General features: G+C 45.3%; 1 protein-coding gene across 6 annotated transcripts in view; it reads right to left on the reverse strand.

The window, feature by feature from the left end:
- Positions 1–19649, reverse strand: part of ACSF3 (acyl-CoA synthetase family member 3) — a 63969-nt gene extending 44320 nt beyond the window's left edge. Inside the window, exons 1-5 of one of the 6 annotated variants that reach the window (XR_014158207.1) lie at positions 19390–19622; positions 15224–15952; positions 13884–14039; positions 2834–2988; positions 661–806 (exon numbers count right to left, since the gene is read on the reverse strand). Coding sequence is in view for 5 of the 6 variants with exons in the window: in XM_081868372.1 (XP_081724498.1) it covers positions 661–806; positions 2834–2988; positions 13884–14039; positions 15224–15922 (1156 nt within the window). In the remaining variant the exon portion in view is untranslated. Of the gene's footprint in view, positions 1–660; positions 807–2833; positions 2989–13883; positions 14040–15223; positions 15953–19172; positions 19194–19287 lie in introns of those variants that run through there. The other 5 variants (XM_081868372.1, XM_081868373.1, XM_081868374.1 and 2 more) reach the window with 5 other exon arrangements.
- Positions 19650–23222: the final 3573 nt, after the last annotated feature.

A 23222-nucleotide genomic window follows, 5' to 3' on the forward strand; every position in this document is an offset into this window, starting at 1 on the left:
AGCTCCCATCAGAACCAGCCAGATCAGCTGTGATGGCAGGGTTTGATGGAGTGTTACTCCAAGGCAGCTGGTGGGACACCAGGTTGTGGGGGAGAGGCTGGGCTATCCTATAAGTTTGTGGCCTCCACACCATCTAAACTGGGCCTCCAGAAGTAAATAAAATAGATGATAGATAGATAGATAGATAGATAGATAGATAGATAGATAGACAGATAGACTCTGATGCAATGGGGAGAGAGCTGAATGAGCACCTGGGAGGTCATACCTCTGCCTCAGAATCACAATGTGGCCTTGGAGAAGTTGCTTAGTCTCAGTCACTTGCCTGTTCATCTACTGCAAGGATGGGAAACCTATGGTCCTCTAATGTTGTTGAACTCCAACTCCTGTTGGCTCCAGACAGCACAGCTCGTATGTCAGGGATTATATGAGCTGGAGTCCAACAACATCAGGTGAGCCACAGGCTTTCCCAGTCCTGATATACACATTTAAACAGCAGTAGCAGCCTTATTTGTGGATTTAAAGGGACAAGGGTTTACCTGCCAAAACAGACCCTTAGTACAGTCCTGATCTGAAAGCACCTCCCCTTTTTTCTCCAAACGTACAGCACCTAAAGCACTTTAATCATCGTAGGACAGCTTGCAGCCCTCGCTAGATTCTTACCTGGGATACGCGGGCCATGGAGTGGGTTTGAAAGCGCCATCCCAACCTCCGTCATCCCATATCTCTCCAACAGCGTGTGCCCAGTGATGGTCTTCCACCTCTCCAGGATAGGGACTGGGAGGGCTGCAGACCCTGACACCATCAGTCTGCAAGGAGGGATGCCAGCGAGAGTTAAGTTGCTTAACAACTGCAGAGCAGGATTATTGCCACAGCCGTTCAATATCTATTTAGAACCAAGTGCAGGGGCCTGCCGGATTCTGCTTTCAGCAGCACTACCTAGAAAAGGGGAACTCAGCATCATGCTACCACTCCCTTACACCTTAGGATGGATTCAGACAGGATGGACATGTCTGGGTGGGTAACCAAGTAGGATATTAACTGGGGGTGGTGAGAAAAAAACAATTTAAGATGACTTTGGTAGAGATAATGAATGGGGGTAATTGAAAAGGAATTGAATTGATTTGGAGCAGGATCTGTTGGGAAATTAAGTTGGGGTAAATGAATGGAAGAGAAACTGATCTGGAGTGATCTGTGGTGGGCTGCAGGTTAATTGAAGAATTGATCTGTGGTGATCTGGATGGGAAATCAGTTGGCTTGCATTCTGTGATATTAACGTTTTAAATGTGAATCTCGGCCTACAGTTTAGAATATCCATGTTTGCCTCTTTGGGCCCTTCCCCCAAAACTTCTGCGTAACTAAGGAATGGACCTGGTTTCCTGCAAATGCAATACAGGTTGCAAGAAGTGCTGGTCCCCCGTGAGCACAGGAACAGCCTCTGGACAAAATGTAACCGAGAAAAAACACCTACATGAGACAGCCACCAGGAAAGCAAAACGTACTGGACAGGCTACTCTCTAGGGCCAGTCTTGCCCCGGAGCAAGACGTTCCCTGGCAATCGCCCCACAAGCAGAGAAGAAAACAGGGCGGCATTTGCTGCTGCAAAGTGGCGACAGCACGATGAGGGTTGGGCACCTGCCAGAACAGAAAAAGGGCTTTGCATCTACATCTTGGAACCCAAACTGAGAGCAGAGACATGACAGATGGTTTTTAACAAGATAGTAGGAGGTTAGCCTGGAGAATAAGCTGGATCCCTGGCTCTTGTCTCTCGGAGGGCAAGCTGTACGGAATCATGGGTTCAGAGTCACCAGATTGGAAGGCGACCATGTAGCTCAACATCCGCCCCAGAAGCAGAATATCCTGTTCCTGAAGTATCCCCTGCCAGGTGCCTGGTTAAGCCTTCTGAAAGCCTCCTTCCGAAAGAAGGAAAGTGTCTGTGGTGGGCAGTTTAATTCACTGCACAACTGCAAACCTCCTTGGAGAGCTTCAGAGTGGGGGCCAAAAGAAGTGCCCATTGGAATCTAGGAAATCAGATTCTGCAATCTGTACCGCAGCCCCATGGGTCCCTGGACTACCCTTTCCCACAGCTCTCAGAAAGGGCCTGGCAGGGGCCATGGAAGAATTTTAATTAGTTCACATTTAAAGGCAAATCTACCTAATACACCCTTTCCTAAACAATATGTGAGAACTGAAACATGTGCATTTTTCCACATTTTGCAATGCAGTTCTCCAGCCATGTAATGTGTACAAAAGTGTATATACTGGGGTAAAGTGTCCATAAAACCCCCCATATATTAGTGAAAATAGCATTTTGGGGGGAAAACAGCATTGCAAAAATGTGCATTTAAGATTGGAAAAAATGAGAAAAAGAAAGGAGTCTGCTAACTGGCACGCCTCCCTCCCATGATTTCACCCTCTTTTCCAACTTGAAATCAAGGTGCTCTGCCTGCTGTTGGAACTGATCCCTTGCCCATGATGTGGACATCACCCACCCTCCAGCAAAGGTAGTGTGCCTTTGCTAAACTGAAGGAACGGCCTACATGCTTAATTCAAGGCAGAACCCATCAGCGTCAGATCTGCGATTTGAGCATGTGTTGAGGATTGTCCTCTGTGCATTCAGAGGGGCTGGAGGTGACCTTAAGCACATGCAGAGAGCCTTCCTTTCAACTGCAACAAACCAGTACCAGCCTCTCAATACAGAATAAATTAGCCCATTTCTGTGATCGGGTGGGTACCTAGGAAAGGATAAAAAGTTACCATTATGCAACTAAATTCAAGTCAGGGGAAGAGGGAGAGGAAACGTGGCTGTGGCTTTGGCGCAGGTAGGACCACCTACCTGATATTTTCCCGGCAGACAGCATGAATGAAATCTTGGACGTGAGGCTGTCGGAAATGCTTGTCATAATGCTCCATCAGCTTGGCATAAATGGTGGGCACTGCCATGAAGACATTCACCCGGGGAGCTTGGGGTTTCAGAAATGCCTCCCAGACCTGGAACAAGGACACAGAAAAGCCACTTGTAAAGGCAACTCAACAAAGCTAAACAATGCTTCCTGCAAGGGTCTCTCTGTCTCCTTTATCCCGGTTGAATGTGTGGGAATCCTGCCCCAGGTCATTTGGAGCTTTCAAGGTTAAAACTGGCATATAGTTGTGTGTGTGTGTGTTTGTTTGTTATTATTGTTTCTGTTATGGGGATTTTCACTTTTTAATGGTTGGAAGAGAATCTAATAATTTTTTTTTTTAATGGCATTTTGAATTGGGTCTGGAAATGCACCGGAAGCCAGGACACATGTGAAGCACTGGCACCATGGGGTATCAGCCTGTTAGGAAAGCTTTTTCCATCCCCCTGTAGCTGAGAAGAGGACTCAAAAGGACCAGGCAGAAGCAGAGAGAGTTGCACTGGGAGGAGAACTTGATCAGCCATACCTAAGATCTTTTGGGATCAAACTCAGAGAATGACAAATAGCCACTTCACATCCAAAAAGGGGAAAAGAAACATCTTGCTCACCCGCAGTGCCCCACAACAGGCACAAAGTGGGTCAGACTCCCACATCTGGCTAAGCTGACTCTGGGGTCTTTGGGCTTGACTGAGCAGCCAGCCTCGAGAGCATCAGGAGACCAAGTCGTGAAATGAATATTTAACCTTGGCTAGTGTGCCCCCAGTGCTGTTGCTCATCTCCCTCAGTGCTGCCAAGCAAGAGGGAGAAACCCCATAAATAAATAACGAGACAGCCCTTGCCTGTTCTGTTATGGTAACCTTCCTCCTCCTCCCCTTCTTCCCGGCTCCTGCCCCATTGCTGACAAATGTATTCTCTAACAATTCATGACACTATGGTGCTTCCCCCCCCCACCGCCAGCTCAGCATGCTCAGGCACAAAGAGGTGCATGCAACAGGGAAGGAAGGCATGATATGACTGAAGGTGATCAAGCCACTCTCTTTCCTAAACCAAACTCCCTTCTTCTGACACCAGCTCTGTCCATCAGCTCTTTGAGCCACAGAAATGCCTGCCAGTACATCTAGAGGGTGCTCTGAACAAAAGAAGAGTCTTCTGGATCAGGTTAATGGCCCATCTAGTCCTTCACCCTGTTTGCACAGTGGCCAACCATATGCTTACGGTAAGTCTGAAAGCAGGACCCCAGCGCTACAGCTCTCTTCCCACTTGTGGCTCTCAGCAACTGGCATTCAGAGGCATCTGTGGAAGGAGAACTTCCTTATGATGCCTGGAAGGAAGTGGCCATGAAGAAACTAGCTGCAGGTCCACGAGGCTTGCCACCCCTTCTGAGAACCACAGGGGTTCTGGAAGTCGAACCCGTTCCAGCAGTCTGTTTGACTTCCAAAAGGTCAAAAACCAAAGCACGGCTTCTGATTGGCTGCTGGAAGCTATATTGGAATCCCACTGTTGGCCCTAATTTTCCAATGTGGGCAACCCTAGAATATATGTACATAGCACCTTTGGTTGGTTGAACAATACTAGGATCAAAATATATGAAACCCCAGGTGACTCTGGAAACAATTAAATCACTTAGAAAAATGGATAAATTGATTAATAAAAACAAATTTGATCCATTTTCACATGCTAAACTTACTTTGTGGGGAAACCCCATACTAAGAATTGCATAAAAGATGGTGATATGGAAAAAAATGGATGGAAGCAGGTGTATTGACATTGGACCAACTGATAGATGGGGAAGATGAATTTTATACTTTTGCTATTTTAAAACAAAAATATCATCTATCAGATGCAACATCTACAAGTGTGTTTGGGCCACCAGCTCTTTCAGCTTCCGAGATACCTGAGATATTGGAGCAATTGGACAACTCAATTCAAAAATAAAAAGCCAGCAAATTACTTTCTATAGATATCTATTAACAATACACAAGTTCAATATGCAGACTGCAAGAGTTGATTGGAATAAAGAATTGGAACTTTCATTATTACCCAGACAGTGGGAAAATGTATTAGCTTCAATACCTAAGGTGTCATTAGATTTAAAATTAAGACTAATACAACAGAAAATATTCAGAGTTTATTGGACTCCTTTACGGTTGTATAAAAAAGGGTTAGCTAAGAAAGCTCAGTGTTGGAGATGTGGCTTAGACAATGCCTCTCTGAAACACATACTTGTACAGTGTTCTTTACTTAACAGGTTTTGGGAGAAAGTGCTGGACTGTGTAACTATGACTGTACAGAAAAAGTTAAACCTTTGATCAGAGAATATTTTATTGAACTATATACCTGCAGTATGGAAATTATCAACAGGAAAACAGAAATGGATTTCCATGCCCTAATGGTGGCCAAGAGATTGAAATTGAGGAATTGGAAAAATAAAGATATGATACCCTTCAATCAATGGATTGACGATATGACATCACTGGCAATTTATGAACGGACTGATTACAGGCGCAGACTCTGTATAGATAAATACTATAACATTTGGAATGAGTTTATACTAAATGTAGTAGGCTATTAACATTTACGTAAGCACTAGGACAATAAAACTATACCAATTTATACACGAATGTATGGGAATATTGTATATTGCTTTTTGTGTGTGCATATTTTCACTTTTATACATATCGTTTTTGTTGTTTTCCTTCTTCTAACTTTCCCTTCTTTTTTTCTGCATCACTTTACTTCTTTTAACTGAAATCACCTTAATAAAATATAAATATTTTTTTAAAAAGATTTGATCCCTGGTACAAACACACAAAGGTGCACAATAGCACAAGTTAATACAGAAATTCCTGAGAAATATATCATGGTTTCCATTCAATCTCTTCTCTCATGCTCTCTCATCTAAACAGCCCCCCCCCCAGCTTTCCCTTTGGAGTGTTTCTAATTCTCAAATCAGATTTCCAATTAAATAAAAACAAAAACCAAAGATGGAACCCCAACCTCCCTGCCCTAAACAGATAACTGTATCTATATGCAATCCACAAGGGCCTCTTTGGTGAACCAAATGCAAATTGGCGTATCAATTCATGTTGTTACCAAGAAAAGGGAAAAGGGGCCTTTTCACAAGTAACAATCTTCTAATGCATGTTAAATCATCCCTTTACTTTTCTTTTGATCTCCAAGGCAGCTTTGTATTTCCGTCTTGACTGACAGGGTGCTGGTTACATCGCCTGCAAAGAAATAAATAAAATGCTGCCAGGCTTCTCTCCACACCCCAACCCACCCCCAGCTTCTCTAAAGCTTTCAGTCTAATCCAGATAGCTGAGCATCTTCATGTCCAACTGAATAGTCCTACTTGGTGGTGTTCTGCTTTGTGGGATAAAAAACTTGTGCAGAGACTTTCTTTTTGAACTTGGTTCCCTTGAGCAAGGATGGGGAGAGAAATCTGATTCAGTTCGCATCTAAAATTTCACATTTTATCCTTTGAAATTTGCACTTTTCCAAATTCTGCAATGGAGCTCTCCACGCAAGTAACACGTATAAAAGTGCACACACCAGAGTAAAGTTTGTGAAAATATTGGTGAAAATAACACACACAGATTCAGTAGGGAAAACTGCTTTGCAAAAATGTATATATTAGGAAAAATTGCACCTAACGTGTTCAGATGGAAAAAAAACCTTGCCCAAAACTGAATTTTCATGACCAATGTAGAAACGTGAAGAACTAAACTTAAAATTGAGAAACAAGTAACTAAAAGTGACATATTTGCCCATCCCTACCCTTGAGTCACCTAATGCTGTCTTTATCACACTGCTACACAAACACTTTATTGCCATTCTCTGCTAATGGATTTTGGTGGGGAGAGATGCCTCAAGAATCCAGCCTTGAAGTTGGATTCGGCATTTGGCCCTTCTAACCCCAATGTATAGTTAACTTATGGAACTCACTGCAACATGGTGTTAGAAGAGAAGTTAACACCAAATGATTTTTAAAGGGTTCAGATAAGGGGTGGGGAAACCTGTTGCCCTCTAGGAATTGTTGGACTTTCATATACCCACCCAAGACAACACAGCAAATGGCCAGAGAGCATTGTAGTTGGAGTCCAACATCTGGAGGGTCGCAGGTTCCTAACCTCTGGTTTTGGTGAATACATGGAGAGCAAAATTCACTTTAATTCAGATATGGGGGACCTGTGGATGTTTTTCTTCTGCAACTCCCATAATCACTGACCACTGGCTATGCTGGCTAGGGCTGATGGGAGTTGTAGTCCAGTGTTGTCTAGAGGTCCAGATGTTCCCCATCTCTCTCTTGTCATAACAGCCAAACACACAGCTGCTGGGCTCAGAGGCAGGTGCCCTGGCTCCCGCCTAACACACACAGACAGAGGCTCTTACATGTAAGTAAAGGTACCCCTGACCGTTAGGTCCAGTCGCGGATGACTCTGGGGATGCAAGCTCATCTCGCTCTATAGGCCGAGGGAGCCGGTGTTTGTCCGCAGACAGCTTCCAAGTCATGTGGCCAGCATGACTAAGCCGCTTCTGGTGAACCAGAACAGCGCACAGAAACACCATTTACCTTCCCGCTGGAGCGGTACCTATTTATCTACTTGCACATGACATACTTTCAAACTGCTAGGTGGGTAGGAGCTAGGACTGAACAACAGGAGCTCACCCCATCGCAAGGATTCAAACTGCTGACCTTCCAATCAGCAAGCCCTAGGCTCAGTGGTTTAGACCACAGCGCCACCCGCGTCTAAGTAAGAGATCTTTATTCAGGAAAGTAACAGTACAAGCTCAGCAGCAGATACAGGTCCCGGGAGTCACAATTCAGGATTTCAGGAGCAGGAAAAGGAGTTCCGAAACGGACAGGGGCAACACAGATATCCCAACAAGTTCCCCCATCCCTCCCACCAAGCTTTTAAAGATGAGGCATGGCATGCTCACTCGCGATACTCTCTTGCCTTGTGGGAATATGAGATTGCTCCATTGGGGCGGGTGGCTCTGCTCCCATCCACAAAGGCATTGCTAAATTCTAGGTGACAAGACTGCACCTGTCTGTTCAGTCGCTGCCAACTTCTGTTCAGACTCCCCCCACCTGGTTGATCAAATCCCGACATGCTGCTACTGTATACCAGGTACAAATGACAGGGCAGGGATACCACCCTGCAATGGCTGGCTTGGGAGCTTCCTGCAGGAATCTACCTGGCTGCTGTTGTGAAGGCAGAATGCTGAGATAGGTGGACCAAGGATCTGGTGCAACCTAGCAATTCTTTCACCACCCCTGCCCATTGAGTCTCCACTGACTCCTCGGCTAAGGCAAGAGGTTTTCAGCACAGAGGGGGAAGGAAAAACCTCCTTCTTCCAAAAGCGGCCTGAGCTCTTGCTGTTTGTGATACCCTCCAACTGTTTGTGTGCTCTGCATGATTCTGTTTTAATCACTTATTCATCTGCAGGCTCTGCTGTTCCCTGAGCATCCCAGGCTACAGCTTTTAAACCCTCGCTACGCTGCGGGCATGCTGAAAGGAGCAAACACTTTCCCCAGGACCCAGGAATCTAACAAAATATGACAGGCTCCAGTTTCCTTTCTTCTTCTTCTTCTTCTCATCATCTCCCTCCCTCCTGCCTCTCCCTTCTCCCCCCTCACACTTCAAAAGGCATTACTCTGCAACAGATGCTGAGGACAAATGGCAGATCTGGCAAGAAGGAAAAAAAGATATAACTTTTTCTTTCACCCGTTCCCCAAGCTGAGGATTGTGAAAAAGGATCCAGTATAAACTGTTCAATGGTGATGTGCCCCTTCTATGCTCTTGCTAGTGTCCCCTTTGAGATAGGGTAGGGTGGTGGAGGGTAGAGAATGAGATTTAAAGAAAGTGAAGGGATGAAACCACCAACAACTTTCTCCAGGAAATATAGGACTGGGAAACCCCCTCCTTAATAAAAGAGACCTGTTTCCTAGAGCCAGGGTTTTTGCCCCAGACATATGCCATGAAATATGCCCTGGGATTCCATTTACCCATTATCCAGTCCATACAGCTGGTGCATTCGAAGCCCAAACTGGTCCTTCCTCAGCCACAGAGAGGACAGGCAAGAGCTAAGTAATTTGCACACCTGGTTCCCTGTAGTGACTGTAGGACAGTCCCTGGGAGTGGGGAGAGCAAGTGAAGGATGGTACAGATTGCCGCCTTTCCCACAGGCATATCCCACCATTGTACCAAGGTTCCTGCAAGGCCAGGAATAAGGGACTCGGGAGGTGAGATTCAGGAAGAGGAGCACCCAAAGGAAGCTGTTAGAACAAGTGCAGAAAGGAAGAGGTGAGCCCTAAACAACTAGCCGGCAGTGTTCACACCTGGAGGGTCCAATCCCAGGAGGAGGACCCCTCCAGTCTGGTGTTTTACCACAGGTGTATTCTGCAACATATTATTGACACAATAATAGTCCACCAGCAGCAGATTTATTCTGTTGGAGGAAGTAAACCACTGGATACCAGGTGAAGGTTGCTGTTGTGCTCAGGTCCTGCTTGCTGGCTTCCCATGGGCATCTGGCTGGCCACTGCAAGAAGAGGATGCTGAATTTGAAAGGCTCCAGCAGCCTCTTCTTACGTTCTGATGTACTTCCTTGGAAGCTTTGAAGAGGAGCCTGAATGATCATATTGTGAAGGTTCCCCATATGCAAGATATCCAGCTTTCCAGGGTCCCTTCCGGCCTTGCAGTTTGTTGCTGTTGCTGCTTCTATTTGACTTTAAATAAACTTTTTCTGGAAGGACAGATTGTGAAGTTGAGGCTCCAATACTTTGGCCACCTCATGAGAAGAGAAGACTCCCTGGAAAAGACCCTGATGTTGGGAAAGATTGAGGGCACAAGGAGAAGGGGACCACAGAGGACGAGATGGTGGGACAGTGTCCTCGAAGCTACCAGCCTGAGTTTGACCAAACTGCGGGAGGCAGTGGAAGACAGGAGTGCCTGGCGTGCTCTGGTCCATGGGGTCACGAAGAGTCGGACACGACTAAACGACTAAACAACAACAAACTTTTTCTTAGAAGAGATGTGCAGCACCCCAGCTGGAGGAGATTTTGAGCATTTCTGATATTCTGCTCACAAGGGCATAGTTCCACTGGGATCCCACCAAACACTAATGCCAATTTTTTTTGAAAGAAGAGGAGAAAAGCAGCCATTACAAGCGTCTCTTGGGGTGTTCTTGCTGTTTCCCTTGGATGCACAGACTGGCCACAGGGAAAGATGCTACAATGACTCATGACCTAAGGGCACCACTGCGCTGACCCTGCGAGGAGCCTATTGTCACAAAGACCAACCAAACCAGGCTGCCACATGTACGTGTAACTGTAAAGGCACGTCGTGAATTAAGTAATCTAATAAACACTGTAATAATAAAGTATTTATTGCGCATAATGAAGTGTTAGTGATTAGAAAGGTTGGGCACACTGCTGCGGTTTCTCCTGAACCCTTGCCAGTATTACTCAAGGCTGATTCTGGAGGCAGCAGTAGCTTTGGAGGAAAGGTTCCTGGCTTTGTTTTGATCGGCGTGTCAAGTGTTTGAGCTGCCATTCGGGTTTCTTTATATCACCCTGTAATTGACTGCTCTCTCGAGGTGCAAAGAAACAGAAATACAAAAGGCGGAAGGAAAAGCTCAGGCTCCTTCTGCGAAATCTGCCGCTGAAACTGTGCTGCTTTCCCGAGAGCCGATTTCGGTAGCAAAAGGGCACTTTGTAAACAGCTAGTGAAAATAGACTGGAACTCAAAGTCGGCTTGTGTTAAACTCCACAAGAAAGCCCGATTTACCCTCCTGCACCTCCTTTGTCATGTCAATCAAACCACTTTCCTGCTCCCTTGGGAGGCGCTCACAAAAAGGATAGAGAAACAGGGGGGAAAGTAAACAAAAATAAAAAGGCACATAAAGTCCTCCCAAGGCCTTTACTGCACTAGAGAGCTTGTGGAAGAGAACAGGCCAGGCAGCTGGTCCCTGGCCAGCCATTCTTGGGCCAAGGCAGGGCAAGTGAGGGCATCGCTTAACCATCTCAAGTTGGTGCCCTCTCTTGCCCTTGCTTGTCAGACTCCACTGAGCTCTCTGGTCAGCACACATCAGTTTGGACTCCCTCTCCCCACCCACCAGAACACAGGCTGCAACATGCAGATGTTGGGAAGGAGATGCAGAAAAACTCAAGTGTGTAAGGGGCAAACAGTATCTTAGTAGCGCAGGATTCACATACACACAAGGGGGATTACTTCAGAAACACTGGGTGGTACTCAACTACTTAGAGGAGACGCACTGAAATGAATGAACCTAAGTTAGTCATGTCCATTAACTTCAATGGGTCTATTCTGCCTAGACCTGTGGTTGAATGGCACCCGATGTTGTCCTTGGACCCCTGCCCACACATACCTGTTCTAGAACAAGTGTCTGTGCAATATACTGCAGACAGGCAGCATTTGCTAAAACTGCTTTGCATGTTAGAAGGAGGCAGATTACATTTCAGTGGGGCTCACCCAGAGGAGCTGATGCTCCTGTGATTAGAAGGGGGAACCCACAGCTCTGTACACAGCTACATCATGTGATGAATCACCAGGGCTATAGGCTAGAAATCTCGCTGGCTTGGCCCAGGGGGTGTCTGCCACTCAGGCTGGCCATTGGCTTTCCTCAACAGGAAGGGCTATAAAAGTTTCCAGTTCAGTGTAGGACTTTGCCTGGGCTAGGATAGTATTTCCTGGGTCTGGCTTGGCCTGGCTATTAGTTTGCTTCCTAGCCTGGTCGCCAGCTGAACCTCCCACAGATCCTCAGTCCTGACACTGGCAGATTGCACTTGCTGGTTATCAGCCTAATATTGCCAAGTTCTCCAATCAATCCTTAAAAAGGATTTGGTCCCATACATTTTATTACCCTTGCAACTCTTCTTTGAAGCCTGTCAAATTTATCAACTTCCCAGCACCCAAAACAGAACATTTAGAAGGCATCAGGTTGGGGAAGGCTGGCTAATAACTTTAAGAAGGGTGTTCATATGCCCCTCTTCCCAACAACAGTAGCTCTGGCTGGGAATTCAGACAACAGGAATGAAATTTTCACTGTTCCTAGAAGCACCTGGATTCCTACCTGACAGACAGATCATTTTAAGAAAACAACCCCTTTTCCCTCCTAAACAATCCAAGTGGGTTTGGCTCCTTGGTGTAAATGCCGTCGCCAAATGCTCAGGCCTCTTCATCTTCTTCAGTACCATCTCTCATCACAAGCGCTGATGAAGGGGCTGCTGGCGTGCTTTTCATCTGCTCCACTGTGGCGCTGTCTCCAGGGATGGAGAGCGCGCATCTCAACATCTGGCACAGAGTTTCCATCATCACAGCAATGGGTGACAAAGGGACAACCGTCTCTGGGTGTGAGAGAGGCCAACCAGAACAGGGTGTCCTTCCTGTTAATGCCCCCCACATCACCACAAGGCACTGAACTGGCTAGAAAGAGCACATGGTGGGACTCACTTCTTCCCTGGAAAATTGTCAAAAGCATGGGGAAGGCCATGACAGCAGAAGATCAGCCAGACTTGTTTGTCTCTCTCTCTCTGAGAAATATGCATTTCTAGTGTATATTTCTTTCATAATGTTTATTAATGCTGTTCATAGCTTTGGGGAGCCTTTGGGCCCCAAAGCAGTAGATAAATAAACTATACCATACCATTAAAAGAACAACTACCCTTTGAGGAATTGCTGCAATATCTGCACTTCCAGCCAGAGGGAAGCAAAACACAGGCACAGAAATGATGCTAGCTGAACTTCCTTGCTCCTGAGCTGGCAAGGGCAGTTTGACTTTGCAGCCCTTTATTCTTTTGAAATTCCAAGGGCATCTCCATTTTGCTAAACCTCTCCCCTATTTGCTTATTTATTTATTGGCTTGTATACCACACAGTGGGAAAAAGCATGTTGGCAGTGAATGTAACACATCCGTAAAGCACCATTTTTTAAAAAAAAGCTTTATCAACATCTGGACAGTGATATACAATAACTGATGCCAGAGCTGCACATCAGAAAAGGGTTGTGTAAACAGAACGGTCTTGGGCAGGTGTTGAAAACTAAGCACTGCTACTGCTTGCTTGATAGTAGCAGGCAAGAAGATTCACAACTGAGGCACAGATGCACTACATATCCTCTGTATCTTAAAGAAGCCAGGCATATATCATGGGCCACCCTTAGCTGTGCCATTCCAGTCAAATGTAATAATTGGGCTGGTATATGTGAGGCAAGGCTAAGCTATCAGGAGCAAAGGAAAAGATCTACTGCTTAGTCTTAGCATGGATGAATGAATCAATCAACATTTGCAGAACACCTCAGAGCCAGAAAGCGCAAAGTACCAGAGACAACCAGCCAATCTTACCTAGGGCAGCAAGAACTCTGAAGCCTTTAGGACTCGCCACGTGACACATGGCCCAAGCCGATCAGAGCATGAAGTAACAACATCATTCTGAAGGAAGACCACAAAAACTACCAGAAAAGGAAAGATGGGAGGGCAGCAAATGAAGGGATGCAGAAAGGAAACCTTAAAAGGTGCTCAGGTGATGGGTATGTGATGGGAAGATGTTTTTGGTCATTTGTTGGAAAAGTCAAATTACTGTAGTTACTCCAATGAAGAGAGACAATGGACTCAAAACACATTTGGGCCAATGAACCACAATCTGTGCACCTTTGAGGTCATGACACAAAAGATACTGGACCACTAAGACTTTCTTTAGCCTCCCACAAAATTCTTATATTTATCATTCATTGCACACTTCCAGTCTAAAAGAAAAGATCCCATTCTTGTTTATTTTAATTTACAAAGGCTTCCCGTTTTGCTCATCTGGAAGAGATTGTTACCTGCTGTGAGAGCCTATTTACAGCGAGCCTCCCCCCACCCACCCCAACCTCACTCTAATATGCAGTCTCCTGCCGCACTTCATCTGAAAGGTTAGCAGACAAGTGGCAGCCCCCCACCCAGCAACCCTGGCAAACTTACCGCCTTTGCGCTGAACTCAGGAAGCATGATGCATGTTGCGCCAACCCAGAGGGGACATAGCAGCTTGTTGACCACCCCGTGGACATGATGCAAAGGCAGAACATGGAGAATAATGTCATCCTTTGTCCACTCCCATTTGTTAACCAGACCAGTTATCTGCAAGGATATTTAAACAAACAAACAAGCAGCATTAGGAGTAGAGGCTACAATCAAGCATGCACACCATTTGTTTCAAAAGTGAGGGCCCCAGAGCTTGAACTACTGTCAGTGGGAGACATAAAAAGAACAGAAGAGGAAACCTTTAAGGTGTGCTGGAAATACAGTTTATCCAGCCCGACACGTTTAGAGGGCATCTACAGCATCTCCTTCTGCTACCTCTTTGCCATCCCCTCTGAACAGAGCTTTAGACTAAAATTTGGCAGGATTTAGACTGCAGCCAGTGTGCCTGCTTTGAGCCCTGTTCTACACCAGGTCTTTGTTGAGGTCCTTGTCAGGAGGGCAACAGCCCATTTTACCATGAGCCACAGAAAAAGCAGGCATGTGATTGGTGGTTTTTTAAAAAACCCTGTTAGAATTATTATTATTATTATTATTATTATTATTATTATTATTATTATTACTACTGCTGAGAAAGAAAAGAAATGTGTTTCTTAACCATGATCTGTAAACAACAGAAACCCACAGACTGTGGAGCATGTATGGAGAAAAGAGCTCCAAGCTCTTTGATTTGCTCAAGCCACAAGGTCTGTGTGTTTCTGCCTCCCTAAAGGTACATTTTTATCCACTGCAGGCAGAGACCTTGTGCTGCCATGGCAGTCAGCAAGACTCCAAACTTCTAACTTTTTTTTTTTTTTTTTTGCTCAGGGAGCTAATGGATTTTTTCTGCCTTGGGGATACACAGCTAAAGAGTAAACAGACTTTTCAAGATGCCTTTGTAGTCATCTTGTAGCAATGCAAATGGGTAAGAGAAGAAACTGCTCCAAGCTGGAACTGTCACCTCTGCTCTGCAGGGGAAGAAATACAGCAGAGTACTGGGAAGTGTCTTAAAAATTAGAGTGATGGTGTTTAAACCTGTCCTAGAGCTCTGCTCCTGATCCTAAATACAGGGATGATGGCTGTGATTAAAAGAGGTTTTTTGTTTTTTTACAGTCAAACAGTATATAAATTGTACGAAACAAATAAATAACCAAACAAACATCACCCCACACAGACTCAAAGGCACCCCTCTCTTTTCCTACTACTACTACTAATGTTTTCCTACTACTACTAAAGTTGAGCCCATCCACAACAAAACAGGTTCCTAAGTGAGCTGCTATTGAGTAGGTGAAGAATAAACTCACCACAGCTTGGACATTCTGGTGGGTGCTGAGGACACCTTTGGGTCTCCCAGTTGTGCCACTTGTGTAAATGATCATGGCACCCCTGCCCTTCCACTCTGAAATGGGGCAACTGGCTTCGAAAAGGGATGCATCCACTTTTGAACCACATCTCCCAGATTTGGGAAGCGAAAGCACAGGAACCCCAAGTTTCCCAGCACTAGGGGTGATCTTCTCCACATACTCTTCCTCTGCAACAAGGAGAGCACTTTGAGAGTCCTTGATGAAATACTCCAATTCCGACACAGGGTGTTTTCTGTAAAGAGGAACAGCTGTGCCTCCACTCATCCATGAAGCCCACTGTGCAGTTACATAGGAAGCATCATTGGGGCACAAAAATGAAATCCGTTCACCCTTCAAGTCTCCGCCTGAGTTCCCGAGAGTCTTGCAGATCATCTGGGATAGATGGAGGCTTCGAGCGTACAGATCTTTGTAGGAGTGCTCTCCATGTTGGTCAACAATGGCAATTTTATCTCCAAAGGCCAGTGCTCTGGTGAAGACAGGAGCAACCTGTCCATGACAAGGTGCCCTGCTAGTATGCAGGCCTTTAAAGATGCAGTGAGCAGCCCTTAGGCCAGAGGAGTCCCAGCCTCGAAGGCATAAGACACGAACTAGACATTTGGCCAGATAGCTCCTATTTGAAATTAACAAGGAGCCTAACATTTCTCTGGTGCCTCCTGGCTAGCTGTGGTGCTGGAGAAAGAAACAAAAAAACTCAGTCAATATGCAGAGCGTGACCAAAAGATCAGCTCAAAGACCATAGGAAGGGAGAAAGCTGCTGCGCTTCAGTCCTGCCTGTGGGCTTCCATTGGATATCCAGTTGGACACTGTGAAAGCAGGGTGCTGGAATAGATGGGCCACTGGCCTGAGCCAGCAGGCTCTTCTTAAATTTTTAAGACACACAAGAAGGGCAATGGTATCACCCTGCAAGACATGTTTCCTTTTAGATCAAAGACTGCCAATGGCAACTTTATTGTAAAGAAAAAACATGCAGCATTCTGCAGGACTGAATAATAATTTCTCATCACAGAAGTGCTGCCAGGAAAATATCATGCACCCCAGTGCTCTGGTCTCAAAGCTGACTTGGCCCTTCAGGATACAAGATGGGCCATGAAGTATATTGTGTTCTCAGTTTAACAGACATCGGTCCAACAAGAGAAGTGACCTTGCCGGATCTAGAGATGTGTTTCATCTTGAACATTAAGAATGGGAAACCCTGGGGTAGGAGGTAATTAGGGCTCAGCAGTACTGTTGTAGTGATGTAACCCAGCGGAAAATGTTGGCACAAAACAGCAAAAATGTGAGGTGTTTTCATGCATCCAGGCGATTCACTTAAGGAACACTAAGCCAGAGGATGTAATAAAGCTGAAAGTTTAAGCAGGAACCGAGTGGAAGGGAAGAGTGTAAGATGGCATGTTGGGGGGCTGCTCACAGGAACTGAAGCAATTTATAGGACTGTTTATAGCCACCTCACAATTAAATTTAAAAGCTCAAAGGGAAAAACTTTCCAAGATTCAATGCATTAATGAACAAGGTGTGGTTTTAATATGAAGCCCAGCTTGGCCAAGTTGTACGCATTGATGTGCACAACCACTGACAACAAGCTTAATTCTCTCCACCCGCCTTAATTTCCTCTAAGCTAAAAGCCATAAACTTTTTGGCTTCAACATTCTCCACTTTTTAAACCACTCTGAAAGAAGCTGCTGATTTTGCGTGGGAAGGGCTTTTAACCAAATGTGTCACGCACCAGTGGAGAAGGAAAAACACATCCGATGACAGCAGCTTACCCTCTTTCCATTTCACACATTCCTTCCTAGCCTAGCAGAACAACTTAAAAAAGGTGTGTGTGTGTGTGTACCTAACAATGAGGTTCGTTAGCAAAAACCAAATCACCTTCTTTATAACTTTAAAGCCCCCTCTCCAAGACAAATTCTTGCTGCTGAAGGTGTGTGAGAGAGCTGTTAACAAGGGTGCTAATTGGGAATGTGTATATCTTATATATCTTCCACATGCATGGAGCCAATCCATAATAGGACACATATTCTCAGCAGAAAATACTGTGGCGCGAGTTGCTACACTGGAATGGAATTATCAAAGGATTTTCTGTGTATATACGCAAACAGCACAAATTCAGGAAATCTGGCATATATTAGATACCCTTTTATACATATTAACCTTCTGTTCTCACAACCAGAGTTGTGAAATGATGCTAATTTCCCATCCTTTTAATAAGAATAGAACAGCCCTACTAGATCAGATGTAGACCCATCTAGTTCTCACAGTGGTGAATAAAATGCCCTAATGGGAAGACCACAAGCAAAAAATGAGTACAGCTGCATTCTCCCATCATATTCCTGAGCAACTGGTACTCAGAGGCACACCGCCTCTCATACTGGACAATACATAGTCATCATGGTTAGTAGCCATTTACAGCCTTATCTTTCATGAATGTGCAGCAAATTCCATAATTTGACTGTGCGACAAAATCTTTCTTTTTAGTCTGTTCCGAACCTCCCAACATTCAGCTTCACTGGATGACCCCTTTGGGTTCCAGTAATATGAGAAGGGACATAGCCTTCTCTGTGTCCACTTCATGCATAATTGTACATACCTCTGTCATGTGCCCCCATATTCACCTTCAGTCTAAACTATTTAAAAAATCCCAAATTTTGTAACCTTTTCTTAAACACAAGTTGTTCAAGCTATTGGTTGCCCCTTTCTGCATCTTTTCCAGCTCTATGATACTTCTTTTCAGACCAGAACTGCATTCCAAGTGTGGTCGCAACTTTATCTCTCCCAAAGGCTCATCTAGTTCAGCATCTTGCTCTCATGATGTCCACTTGTTTCTGGGGGAAGCAGGACTTGAGGGAAGCATGACCCTCTCAACTTGTGATTCCCAGCAACTGGTATTTTGAGGCATTACTGTTTTCGACACTGGAGATAGAACATAGCTATCATAGCTAGCAGTCATTGATAGCCCTATTCTCTATCAATTTCCCAAACTAATTACATCAGCACAATCCCTGTGACAATATTTGCCTTGCTTTTTTTTAAAGCCATTCATGTTAGTGGTTGTCACTACTTCTTGTGGGAGTTTGCCAACATTGCAGTCTCAAAAGCTTCAGGAGAAGGGAATTCAGCTTCCTCTTCCAGTTTATCCATGCTGTGCTTTAAATGTGCATCCTATTTTATAAGCAACTGGCAAGACCTGCATTGTAAACAGTGATCATGATGCTGTAAAAAACTAATGTGACCCCCAAGGAGGGTCAACAGGCAAGAAAGTGGGGGTACCCCTACTGTTGGTCTACTATTTTCATAGAAACAAAAGCACAGCACAAAATATAGCACTGCCATCAGAATAGATACCCCTCATAGAGACAAATAAATAGTTCCTACACAGAGGGATAGGCTGTGGGTTGCCTCTACCACAACCAAGTGCGGTGTAGCACTTAAGATGGTGGGAAAAAGACCTGGGAGAACAGGGTCCAAATCCCAGCTCGGCCATGAAGCTCATTCTGAGTGACCTCAAGCCAGTCACTGTCTCTAAACCTAGCCTGCTTCATAGGGTTGTTGTGAGGATTATTTGTTGGGGGGGGGGGGGGCATGCATGCCATCTTGAGCTCCTTGGAGGAAAATGTGGTTTAGAAAATAAATAAGCCCTGTTCCTGTGCAATTTAACTGCAAGGGTTTAGCAAATGAAGCCTTTCCTGGAATGGAGAGAGAAATGGTGGAGGGGGACTTTAGCTGCAAAATGTGGTCAGGCAAGAGCAGTGAGGGTGCTGGAAGATGGAGGGTGTGGGAAAGGAAAACCCTACTACCTCCCCGCCCCCACGCCCTATGTGTAGAGGGGGTAATATTTATTTATTCCATTTATATTTGCGAAGGAGCCCAGGACGTCGACTAACTAATGCACCTGAAGAGACAGGAGGTGCATCGCCTGGGCTGGGTGAAGGTGGAGATGAAAGGTCCCCGCTTCACTTTCAGGGACCAGAGAGGGGAAGGAAAGAGCAGTGACACCTTCCTCTCACCCCGCCGCCGGTCATTATTTCCACTCCCCAGCAGAGAAGAAGACGGAAGCCCCTTCCCTTCTCCGGGTCAGCCTCCGCTTCCACCCCCGCTTTTGTTCTCACCCGCAAATCAAGACGGACGGACGGCGTTCGTGCTTCGGCCTGCCGGTCCGTCCGCCAACGACGTCCCCCGTGCAAACGAGGAGTGGCCACGCGAGTTCCGGGGCATGCGTGGGACGGCGAAGGTGTCGGGAAAGGAGGGCAGCTCCCGCGCGCCTGACGTCGTTGCGGAGCCCTGACGTCGTCACTGGATGTTAGGGTGGAGGAGTCCGATCTGATGTCATTGGCGTCCTGTGATGACGTTTTTTGGCAACATTGCCTATGACGTCTTCATGTGTTGAGCCAAGAGGATCAGGGTCACAATTCGGGGGTTCTCAACATGCATAATTTGGCTTGCAGCGAAAACAAACGCACCATAATAAGCATAATAATCACTCAGACCCTCATCGTTGTCTCATCATATATTGTTTTGCTGCCCCCCTCCCCACGTCATCGGACCTGTGCCTAATATTAGAATTTACTTGCCATCTTTTACTGTTTGGTTGGCACAGCTATACTATAGACTCGTACATGTGATCTGTGCACAGTCATCTATTTGAAGAGCAGCTGGGTTTGAAGGACTTTCTGGTCCAAGTCTCATTTAAATATAAATATGTGGCCAGGCACCTTGAAGCTGTCCATCCACAGTTAGCACCTGGCAGGGGAATGAGCAGGCACACAGATCACCTGGTTGTAGTTGTGCCCATTGGAGTGATATATGTTATAGTTCTATTTAAATTATAGCAATTATTACTAAATTTGCATATATGCAAAGTTTATGCATCTTTGTACACTATTTTTAAGTGACGTTTCTTTGTTCCAAGGATACATAAGAGATCAGCCCCATTGCCTCTCTGACATGACACTTGAAACACAGAATTTGCTTATGTTCATTAAAATCTGAATTTTATGTAAACTCTGGATTGTGGTCCTGTTTATGTTTCTGGAGTGAGATGATAATAGCGGGATAATAAAAAATCTATGAATTAATGATGTCTAAATATTAAGGGAGTCTTTCAGAGTTGTGGAACTATTTGTATTCTAAACTTTTTATTTTAAAAATACATTCAAGCTGAATGAAGATTTTCACTTTTGTGCTTTGTTATACGTAGTTTACTCTTTCAAATATTGATAGGTACAAAATTTTAATGCATCAGCAATGCATGAGGTGCCACAGCAATATATATTTTTAGCCTTGCTCCTAGGTCTTCACAAATTTAGAGGTAGGTGTGTTTTATTCATTTATTTAAATATTACTATTTTAGTAACCCACCGCTCAATGGTTTAAGAGTACTTGTCAAAAAGAGAGGACAGAAAAGGGTTTCATCCAGAGGCTTCCCTGAATTATGTCCTACAGAAGTCTTCCAGAGCACAGTTTCATCTTAAATCTCCCTGTTTTTTGTATCTCAGCTTTCATTTAAACAAGGCCTATGTCAAGCCCATCACAAATGCACAGAGCAGCTTGCAAACCTGACTGGAACAGAGACCCTAAAGGCTCAGAAACGAAAACGCCAATTAAGCAGGCCCCTAGAGTATTCTCGTATAAAGGCCTTGTGATCTTTAAGTCAATGTCATGATTTTTTTCTTCCTGGAGGTGTGATGTATAATTGATCAGCCTTTGGGACTGCCAAACCCTTGTTGCCCCTTCACACATCTGTGAAACACTGTACACTTGTTAGGGCCCTTTACGTCAAGCTTCAAGTACGAGGTGTTAGAATCCTGAGGTGGGAAAATGGACTGTGTCACCAGACTAAAGATGGGAGGTCTCATATTTAAATGCTCCCTTATATATAAAAACTCGCTGTGAATTCATAAAAATTATACATACAAAAAAAAGCAGAGACATCACCTTGTCAACAAAGGTCCGTATAGTTAAAGCCATGGTTTTCCCAGTAGTGATGTATGGAAGTGAGAGCTGGACCATAAAGAAGGCTGATCGCCGAAGAATTGATGCTTTTGAATTATGGTGCTGGAGGAGACTCTTGAGAGTCCCATGGACTGCAAGAAGATCAGACGTATCCATTCTTAAGGAAATCAGCCCTGAGTGCTCATTGGAAGGACGGATCGTGAAGCTGAGGCTCCAATACTTTGGCCACCTCATGAGAAGAGAAAACTCCCTGGAAAAGACCCTGATGTTGGGAAAGATGGAGGGCACAAGAAGAAGGGGACGACAGAGGATGAGATGGTTGGACAGTGTTCTCGAAGCTACAAACATGAGCCTGACCAAACTGCGGGAGGCAGTGGAAGACAGGAGTGCCTGGCGTGCTCTGGTCCATGGGGTCACGAAGAGTCAGACACCACTAAACGACTAAACAACAACAACACACATACAACAGCACAGCCACATACGGGCCTTCCTAGAACCTTGCTCCCTGATGTGCTAGCTCTCTATTTGCAGGGAGGTTATTTGGGTTTTTTTTGAGAGAGCAATTCACCTGCATCCTTAAGCAATACAGTCCTTTTTCCACTGGGGCCTTCTACCTTTTAAACATTATTTATAGAGCATCTTCAACCCTTGCCACTTGAGATGAGGTGGGTGGTGAATGGGGATGAGGGCTTTTTCAGTGGTGACACCCAGCCTATGGTTTCTCTTCCTTGAGAGGCATGTCAGGCACCAAGCCTACTGCCTTTTCAGTACCAAATAAAGACCTTTTTATCTACCCTGGTCTTTTTAATCCTCTATTTTTTCTGCTTTCATTTTTTTAAAAAATTCTTACATTCGTATCCTACATTTCTGGGATGCAAGATGGTATATAAATGGTTCCCAAGTGGTTTCCCATCAGCAGACTCAGGCCTGCTTAGTGTCAGCAAGGCAGTGGGCTCTGTGAATTCAGACCTTACCCTGGGATATTTTTGTACTGTTGCGGTTCCTCCTTTGCACTTAGGTTAATCTGCCGCTGTTTTTAGATCACACCTCATTCTCATCATTCCACACAAGTGTAGACTTAGCTCAAGTTTTTAAAATTATATTGCATTTTATGGATAATTTGTTCTGTTCCTTTTTTTAGATCTGCAAGCCACTCTTCAAATTCAGAATGACAGCGGAAGGCAGAAAATATTTACCTTCTAGTCCTGCATTCTCTTCCCAAGAGTGGCCATCTAGATGATCCCTTAAGTGGGGCAGCAAGATACTAGACTTCCTTGGTTATATCCACCAGCTTCTGACATTTGGAGGTATACTGCTTCTGCACACAGAGCCAGAGGCAGCTTCCCAACACCTGGGATTGGAGATAGTTCCTCAAGTCAGGGCAGAGACAGCTGAGGCCCTGCACCACTGCAAGTGTGCTGGCCAGCCTGGCATGGAGAAAGCTTATTGGACTGTGCAGAAGCTACGAGGGGATTCCTGCTGCACCGGAGCATGTGCGTTGTGTGGCAGACGTGAGCGGCCTTGGCACAGCCCTGTGCTTTCGAGACTCTGGCTCTGCTTTCAGACACATGGCAGAACGTTGGGCGCATCTGCCAGCTCCAAAAGCAGCTGCAAAGGGGGCTTGCCTCTTTGCCTCCACTCTGCCACTCTGGTTGAGGGAAATCAGGCAGTGTAACACTTTGTCAGCTACCTGTGGCTGCGGCCGTAGCACCAGGCAGCTGCAAAACGGATTTGTTTCCAAATAGTGGCACATGCTTTCGGAGCGTGCCTTTTCCGCTCGTTCTGTTTATTCGCTGGCTTGTTTTTAAATCCCACTTTTTGGCTGACGATACCGGGGTGGCAGATTCCGGTTAAATAATTCAACAATGCTTCATCATTCTCCAGCAACCTGTCGTTGCCTTTCCCTCTGCCATATGTGAAGCAGTAACCATCAGTTGCTTCAGACATCTTGTAAAGACTCATCTGTTTGCGCCAGCCTTTCCTGGAACCG

Source organism: Podarcis erhardii, assembly GCF_964252035.2.
Source record: "Podarcis erhardii genome assembly, chromosome: 7".
NCBI lineage: Eukaryota > Metazoa > Chordata > Lepidosauria > Squamata > Lacertidae > Podarcis > Podarcis erhardii.